General features: G+C 27.6%; 4 protein-coding genes across 7 annotated transcripts in view; all 4 read right to left on the reverse strand.

Annotated features, from left to right (window-relative positions):
- LOC106793644 (probable elongation factor 1-delta) overlaps positions 1-2,332 on the reverse strand; it is a 6,338-nt gene extending 4,006 nt beyond the window's left edge. For 2 of the 3 annotated variants that reach the window (XM_014760766.1, XM_014760765.1), the window contains exons 1-2: positions 2,187-2,332; positions 54-189 (exon numbers count right to left, since the gene is read on the reverse strand). In XM_014760766.1, the coding sequence (XP_014616252.1) occupies positions 54-149 (96 nt within the window). In that variant the 5' untranslated portion in view covers positions 150-189; positions 2,187-2,332. The remainder of the gene's footprint in view (positions 1-53; positions 190-2,186) is intronic. The other variant, XM_014760767.1, reaches the window with a different exon arrangement.
- On the reverse strand, positions 323-1,746 carry LOC106793646 (protein artemis). Of its 2 annotated transcripts, XM_014760769.1 has the most exons (2): positions 1,202-1,746; positions 323-1,111 (listed from the first exon to the last, which is right to left on the reverse strand). In XM_014760769.1, the coding sequence occupies exons 1-2, from the start codon at positions 1,713-1,715 to the stop codon at positions 462-464; spliced, it is 1,164 nt and encodes a 387-aa protein (XP_014616255.1). In that variant the 5' UTR covers positions 1,716-1,746; the 3' UTR covers positions 323-461. The 2 variants fall into 2 exon arrangements, with proteins under 2 accessions (XP_014616255.1, XP_014616254.1); XM_014760768.1 differs by having other exon boundaries at positions 323-1,746.
- Positions 2,333-4,023: 1,691 nt separating the features above from the next.
- On the reverse strand, positions 4,024-6,597 carry LOC106793669 (UDP-glucuronosyltransferase 2C1-like). The gene is made up of 5 exons (XM_014760810.1): positions 5,972-6,597; positions 5,107-5,483; positions 4,773-4,992; positions 4,445-4,664; positions 4,024-4,337 (listed from the first exon to the last, which is right to left on the reverse strand). The coding sequence occupies exons 1-5, from the start codon at positions 6,444-6,446 to the stop codon at positions 4,034-4,036; spliced, it is 1,596 nt and encodes a 531-aa protein (XP_014616296.1). The 5' UTR covers positions 6,447-6,597; the 3' UTR covers positions 4,024-4,033.
- Positions 6,598-8,149: 1,552 nt separating this feature from the next.
- Positions 8,150-8,948, reverse strand: part of LOC106793670 (UDP-glucuronosyltransferase 1-3-like) — a gene marked incomplete at its 5' end in the record, with an annotated part of 6,726 nt that continues 5,927 nt past the window's right edge. Inside the window, 2 exon segments of the mRNA XM_014760812.1 lie at positions 8,150-8,549; positions 8,657-8,876. Of these exon segments, the coding sequence (XP_014616298.1) occupies positions 8,246-8,549; positions 8,657-8,876 (524 nt within the window).

An 8,948-nucleotide genomic window follows, 5' to 3' on the forward strand; every position in this document is an offset into this window, starting at 1 on the left:
TATATATATATATATATATATCAACAAATCAGATGGAAACAATGATTTCTTACCTTGGCCATTCGTTCAAAATATAGCCGCTCTGCTTTATCATAGGATGGTTTCTCAAACCATACCTTCTCATGTGTAAGAGCTGTTGCTGTTGCCATATTTACTGTTGTTATATTTGATGCTAAAGTATAAGAAGTTCTGTAACAAAATATTTATTCAAATGAGATTTATGAAATTGTATCATCACAGACTAATGAGAATTTATATTTAAAATTATAAAAGTTGTTCTTGAAAAATGAAACAATATGTATGGATAATAAATAATAATCTCAAATCTGTTACATTTATTATATAAGAGTACAAAAATATCAAGTAATTCTATGATTATATATACATACTTTAAAATTCTTTATGTCGTAATTAAGTGACATAATAATAAGATCCTTCAATTTATATAACAATAAGTTTCATTAACAACTATCATCGTCACTAAAGTAAAGACTTTTAAAAGTACTTGTATTTACATTTATTTTCTTGCTGCAAGACAATTTTAATTGATATCGATGTTTATTTGGTTTCGAGATTTGATCAGAAGATTTAGTCATTATTTTATTAAGTATATCATAAATTTGTTTCTCCTGATCCTTCGGACAAACACATGGAAATACTTCAACAGGATCGAAGTATTCTATAAATGCCTTAAGCTCGTTATATGAAGAGTGCATAGAGTAACATACATTAAATGTTTTTCTTCTGTGTTCATCCCATTCAGCTATCTTAGATATATCTTTTCCTTGCCATTTTAATACGGATGGCACAATAATTAATATATTATCTTTGCTTACATTATAACGACATTTTAATGATCTATCTGATTTTTTAGTGCATGCATGTATAGGAGTACTATTAAAATCATTTGTAATATGGGGAGCTAATTCAGCAATACTACGATAAGTATCATAGACATAATCTTTAACGTGAATTTGCATATTTAAAGATTTAGATAATTCCATGAAAAGAAACTCTGAACCATAACAGGCAGAACATTCCAGCATAACAACATTCCTTGGGTCTTGATCGAGCCATTCCTTAATCGCTTCATATATTTTCGTTATACTTTCTTTACGAGATGGTAAATAAGAGAAGTCAGGATTTAAAAAAGTTGTATCTAAATAAATTTTATCAAATTTCTTTGGAAGTAATCTACTACCTTGTTTTATGTGTAAAGATCTTAATTTTGATAAATCATCCGGATGAATTCTAAAGTCTCCAGTATAAAGTATTAATTTATCTTCTTTTTCAAAAAGAAACATGAGAGAGCCTGGACAATGTCCAGCTGAAACACTTAATACTACGACAACGTGATTATTACCCTGTTGGTCATCGTATTCTATAACAACTTGTGTGTCTATATTAATTTCTTTTATATTGCAACTATCATTCAAGCTAAATTTATTTTGCAAAATTAATTTACTGATTGGACTACAATAAAGATACTTATTATATTTCGTTAAGTATTCAAAAAATGAATGATTTAAACCATTCATATGATCAACATGACAATGACTAAGAAAAAATACAGAGGAGTCAAGATTTTTTCCATTAAATGAATCCACTGAAATAGCTGGTAATTCCTCAATAAGCCCAAGAAAAGTTGACATTGTGCCATTTGGAATATACCTGTAATATAGAAACGAAGTGGCAACTATATCGTAACCTCTCATAAATTCATAAACCAAGAAAAATGCAATATATAAATATACACAAAATTATTCTATTAAGAGATAGAAATTTAATTTATGTTGAAGAACATTCATTTTTTTTTAAATTTCATACAAATTTAATAAAATGTAAATTGTGAATTTGTAAGTAGTGCTATGCGTAAATATATAACTGTCTAATTTAGATCATATTTTAATATATGTAAATATGAATATATATATTTATATGTTTCGTAGTTTAAAAAAATTAATAGAATAATATACAAATAAAATCATGAAATTATACTGATTAAGCAATTTGCACAAGTTCAAAAAATGGAGTAATATCTTTATTAATCGAAATCAACCATATGCGGTATCGATCGTTTCATTCGTTCCTATATATGTATGTATATATATACGCATTATGCATATCTTAAATCTAAAAGAATGAGGACCATATGTAAATATATTACAAATTTTTGTAGTAATTACCGTAATAATCGTTTGGTATACGTTGGCACAAGTAATTTCACTAATTTGATGAAATAATCGTCTTCTTGCCAATTTCAATCCGTACCGGACATAACGTAAGAATCGAATGGAAGGACAGTCAAGTTAGGTGACATGAAGTGAGATAGAAATATTTGTGGTCCGTGCGCAAGTAGTTGTGCGCAAGCGGTAAAATATGAAACTGAATTATGCGATGATTTTAAACACACATATAAGAGTAAGATACAATTATAGTACAATTTTATTATTTTCATGAAATCAGTTATTATGTATTTTAATAATAAAATAGAAAAATGGTAATGAATTTTTAATAATACATGAAATTAAAAATCCACTTAAAATGGTGTAGTTTAAAGTTCTGATGTTGGTAACACTGATGATCGAGTTTACCATTGGTTAAAGTTGTCTCGTACCCTAGCATAAAAAATTGAAAAAGAGTAGTAACATTGAAAAAATACCAGATATAATTCTTAACTGATTTTAATAAGAAAATCATTGCATATCAGAATTGTCTCTTTTATACATGTAAACTATAAATAATTATTTTTCAAATGTTTAAACAAGATAAAATATACGTAGAGTGTAATTAAATAATGTTTAAACAATAGTGCATTTATTTAACTATTATATACCTAAACAAATACTTCAAATAGTAAATAATTAAGATTCGAAAAATATTAAATATTAAATATTATAATATTAAGTAATTAAAAAAATATATCTAAAATATTTTATTAGATGAAAATTTTAAAGTTGAAGTCATCGCTGGTTAGGAACTTAAAACAAATGTATTTTAGTTTAAACAATCCCGAATATTAGTAGAATGCATAAGAGTTTTCGATATACCTTAAATGATTGATAATTAATTAAAGGAAATGTATATAGTAGTTTTAAAATGTAGAATATGTTCGAGATACCGTCCTCTTCGAAATTCAACAGTAAACTGACAGATTGTCCTCTGTGAAAAGCTGAAATTTATTTATTGATTGTTGTTTATATGACTTTCCGAATGCTACATGCGCATAACAAAAATAATATTCGTAATAAATAGATTTTCCTTTTACAGAAAGTCACATAAACAATATTCAATAAAAAAACTTTCATAAAGGACAACTTATCAATCTAACGGTGGATTTCGAAGAAGACGGTAAATAGATCAAATACTTTTAGCTTTTAAGCAACAATAGACACTTCTCTATTAGTTAAATAACAATTATTTTACTATTCTAACAAACTTTACTTATATTAAGTATAAGCATGACATACTTATTAACATACTTCAAATATTAAATAATTTCGATGTGATATTTTTTTCAATAAAAATTTCCCCCTTCAAAGTAACCGTTGGACAGGAACGTTAAAAAAAAGTTACATTTATTTAAACAATTCTAAAATAATTAAATAAGTGTAATTTCAGGACGTTATTCGTATATTCGTAACTTGTAATTTCCGTATGTGCATATATTGAAGTTATACTGAAGTGTGTTAGTTTTCAATAAAATCATTGATGTTACTTGAATTTTATTCAGATACACTCCTAGTTTTCATTTTCTTAATCAGTATTTAAACTCTCGTCCGACAGTCACATTTTCTACCATAACTTTGGATCTAGTGTTACCACTTGTGTAAGAAAAAAGAAATTTATTAAAATAAAAATGTCGTCTAATCGAGTAAATGATGATTGGTGAAATAGTACAATCCTATACGAAAGATAATTTTTTTTTTTGCACTAATCTTAACTACTTATGCACATATTTTTTAGTTGTCTTATCTAGAAACTGTCCGAAATTTATAAATACAGCCTCCACTTTTCAATTACAATTATTCAACTAGCTCAATTTCTTTTTATTTTTTTCTTTGGATAATAAGGTTGCGTAATATTTTATAATAATTACGAATACATTAACAGTAATGTATAGGCTAAAGACGGCAATTATAAACAATACAATAGATAATAGGGCGATAACATCAGTGTCGTATCTTTGATACCACGGCTCATCTACAATGCTAGAACGGAGATGATTTGCTCCCTTATGACGAATAACATATTCTATCCACCAAATGACGTTTTCCATGGTGTCAAATTGTTTATCTTTCATGAGATTTTTAAGTTTCAACATATTTTCTTTATAGCTAAAAATAACAAATTATTACAGTTCACATTTTATTTTTTACTACAACTAATGTTTCATGCAAAAAAGTCTTATCTTTAAAAACATTATTATACCATATGACTTTACCTTGTGTTATTTAATACGTCCATAATCGCTTCGTTTAAAGCTTCTCTAGTCATTTGTAAAATATCGACACTCCTGCATACCCCTAAGCTTTTCATTTTCATGACTACCATATCTTGATCASCTAATACTGGTATTGCAACAAGTGGTACTCCAAAGTGTATAGCTTCTTCTGTACTTTGAAGTCCACCTTGATAAACGAACAGCTTCAAATTTGGATGCGCTGCATTTTCATTTGGTAATTCATGAAATACAAACATGCTAATTATTAGCTAGAAAATATGCAGGCTCGCAARAATTGAAGAAATATAAAGATTCCCAGATATATTACCCAGGATGTTTTGTTGCGGAAACCATTCTGCAGTATATATATTATTTGATATTTTTGAAAAGTTTCCCTTGAATTTCCATAGAACTTTCATTGGTAAATTTGAGAAAACATGGAAAATTGAATCCAACAATATATTCGAAAACGTTAATGGATTCACGTTTGTTCCAAAACTGACGTAAATGAAACCATTAAACGCATTATTTATGAATTTTTTTAATTCCTAGAAAGAAATCATGAATACTAAATCAGATTTCAAAATTTTATAATGAAAGGGAAAGTTTTGATGCAAAAATAAAGGAAAGTAAAGTATTAGATGTGACATACAAGAAATTACCTTCGATAAAGGTTTATTTATAATATCATTTGATATRTGTAAGCCTCCAAAATTTATAACATTAGCGACGTTGGGCCGGGTAAATGAAATTTCTTCTTGCTGATTTGCAAATAGGATACTCATGTTCTTTTCTAATTCTATGATAGAAGGTATTTTGCCCAAATATTTTTCTGCAATTTCTTGTTGCGGTTTGTACATTTTATTATTGCAAGTTACGTGTATGTGCCACCATGTTACGATATAATTGTATACTCTTGTCCAAAAAGGTAAATTCGAACCAAGGCTTTTATTCAACTCGAACGACGAAGGATGTGACGGTATCACTGGATTACCAAGGTTAAAATGAGATAATTGTGTAAGCGCTAACGAACTCATACCTATAAATATATTAAACAAATATCAAAACCTTTGAGATTKGAAATGAAATAAAGATTTAGAATAAGATTAATGTCTATGCCTTYCTTATCCTTATTACAAATAAGAAGATAAAAGATAAGAACAAGTTTTAAGTTTATATTATAAACATTATAAGAGGAATCATTTTGTAAACTTTGCAATGAAAGCAAATCTTGCTCCGTCTTTTTCTAACACTAAAACGATTGCAAGAAAATTAATTACGAATTGTATGTAAAGATTACATCGATATATTTATTTGGATAATAATAAATATTTTTAAATTTTTGATAAAGAGATAATTATTGMAACCAGGTAAATTGTTAAGGAAAATGGTTTATTTGAAGAAAGAATATCATTTCTTGTGATTTCTTTTTGTAGTAATACCTTAATTTATTTTTTTTCTTCCTCTCTATTTTTTTAATAAATTTATATTTAATCATTTGTATTGTAGAAATATTCATTTACTTACCTATTAAAGGAGCTTTGAATCTGTATCCAAATGCATAAATGGCTGGCGTTAGTATTGCTTCGACTAGAACAAGATCGAACTTCTCATTGCTTTCCGGCGCGTATATCTTTTTAAAGTCAGGATGATCAAAAACATTTTTGGAGAAATTTCGGCTTATTTCAAATAAATAAATCCTGAGTAAATCAATCCATGTGTACATTGTTCTTGCTTTGTAGAAGTTGACATTTTTTAGTAGTATGTAATTATTACTGATGTCGATCTGGGTGAAATTTTTCAGATTTGTGTCGTTTATCGGATTTGGTGTAACTAAAGTAACTTGGTGACCTCGTAAACTTAAATGTTTGGAGATAGAGTTATAAACTATTTGATGACTGTAAGAAGGAATTGGAAATATAGCCAAAATTCTTGCACTGTTTGTAATTCCAATGTTGATAGTCAAAAGATATGCCACTACTATAACTATTAATAATTTCATGATAATATATTTTCTTCTAACTTTTAAACCACCTAACGGCAATACACTCAGGAGTATACTGGAAAGAAAATATACGTCTGATTGAAATAGAACACGATAGACTAACTGACAAGAACTCTAATAGCTTTTCATGTAATCCATTACACTTATATCCGAAATATAATATGCATTCTGTATTTATCCTGTTTGTGCTTCCTTTTTATATGTTTGATGCAATTAGACTTATCAGAGAAAAACTATTGCATGATAAAACTACAAGGTGGTAGATATGCTAGCTCTGCTTATCTTTATATTATCTGTATTATGCTGTCAAAGTTCACAAATTAGAATATTTTTAACGTTACTGTATAATTACTATTTTTAGTGATTATATTTATGTTTTTGGTCAACTGTGGATATCAAAACTTATAAATGACTATGAGAATGTTTTCTTGCTATATGAATAATTTTTTGACACAACAAATTTACTTAACTAAACAAAAAATTTATAAAAAATATGTATTTTCGTATCATTTATGTTTGAACGATTATGAACATTGTTTTCATATAATAGTTTTAAATTTAATTATTCAGAAAATTAATTTTAAATATAAAAAGTAAGTTATTATTGAGAGAGAGAGAGAGAGAGAGAGAGAGAGAGAGAGAGAGAGAGAGAAGTAGTGTAGTGATAACATTCGAAAAAATTGAATAAAGGGAATTAATACATTTAGCCAGTAGACGGTTCTCATCATACTCTGTTTTTACGAGGACTGTCTTTTTTTTTTTATTACGTATTAAATTAGTACATGTAATCTTTTCTTCCCAATGAAGTAAATGCGTATAATGTATAGTTACATTAAACAAGAATAGGACAGCAGTAGGTTGTTTCAGCAAATTAAACTCGTTTAATTAGTAGACTTATTCTTGACATGGTTGCTATTTGTTTCAGCAAAGAACGTCCTTAGAAGGATTCAAGTCTAATTGGTTGAAACACATGGTCGCTGTTCCATATGTCCAAGTAACTTTATATCGAACGAATTTACCATTTTGACAAAAAAGAATAATATCTATTAATTCGAAATATATATGAAATAGGAAAAGAACGTGATAGTTCGAAATTGATTACAAGAAGTATAGAATGATACAGCACGAATGTTTATAATGTCTTCTTATTAACATTTTTCTTTGTATTATAGATATGTCTATTGTGACAATGGAGATTGTATAATTATATCATAATTAGGAATTGGAAATATAAAAAATAAAGATATGCAGAACTAGCAAATATTAACTCCCTTGATCTCACGTCTTTCTACAGATATTTTTCCAGAAGATCAAGGACGATTCTAATTATATATTTTTAACAATCTTAATATGGCAAATTCCGTTAGTACTCTTATTGAACGAGCGACATTTTTAATCGGAAACTCTTTTCACATACTCGCATGAAGGAAATGTCCGAATGCTGTGTAATGTATTATAATAAACATGCAATAAACTTTTTTCTATAATTTTTATATTCTTATCAGTACTAAAAATAAGCCAAAAGTTTTTTAAATTTAATTATTTCACTTTGATTTAGAATCGTTTCACGAAAAAATAACGTTACCGCTTGCGTAAGATAAAAGAAATTTATTAAAATAAAAATGACGTCTAATCGAGTAAATGATGACTGGTGAAATAGTACGATCCTATACGTAGGTTAGTTTTCTTTTTTGCACTAATCTTATCTACTTATGCACATATTTTTTAGTTGTCTTATCTAGAAACTATCCGAAATTTATAAATACAGCCTTCACTTTTCAATTACAATTATTCAACTAGCTCAATTTCTTTTTATTTTTTTCTTTGGATAATAAGGTTGCGTAATATTTTAAAATAATTACGAATACTTTAACAGTAATGTATAGGCTAAAGACGGCAATTATAAACAATATAATAGATAATAGGGCGATAACATCAGTGTCGTATCTTTGATACCACGGCTCATCTACGATGCTAGAACGGAGATGATTTGCTCCCTTATGACGAATAACATATTCTATCCACCAAATGACGTTTTCCATGTTGTCAAATTGTTTATCTTTCATGAGATTTTTAAGTTTCAACATATTTTCTTTATAGCTAAAAATAACAAATTATTACAGTTCACATTTTATTTTTTACTACAACTRATGTTTCATGCAAAAAAGTCTTATCTTTAAAAACATTATTTTACCATATGACTTTACCTTGTGTTATTTAATACGTCCATAATCGCTTCGTTTAAAGCTTCTCTAGTCATTTGTAAAATATCGACACTCCTGCATACCCCTAAGCTTTTCATTTTCATGACTACCATATCTTGATCAGCTAATACTGGTATTGCAACAAGTGGTACTCCAAAGTGTATAGCTTCTTCTGTACTTTGAAGTCCACCTTGATAAACGAACAGCTTCAAATTTGGATGCGCTGCATTTTCATTTGGTAATTCATGAAATACAAACATGCTAATTATTAGCTAGAAAATATGCAGGCTCGCAA

The sequence above is a fragment of the Polistes canadensis genome, unplaced genomic scaffold, assembly GCF_001313835.1.
Source record: "Polistes canadensis isolate GaletaPanama2010 unplaced genomic scaffold, ASM131383v1 scaffold_16, whole genome shotgun sequence".
NCBI classification, from domain to species: Eukaryota; Metazoa; Arthropoda; class Insecta; order Hymenoptera; family Vespidae; genus Polistes; species Polistes canadensis.

Excerpts from the sequence above, each read along its gene's own strand:
- LOC106793646 (XM_014760768.1), bottom strand. The coding sequence starts at position 1,715 with ATGAGAGGTTACGATATAGTTGCCACTTCGTTTCTATATTACAGGTAT.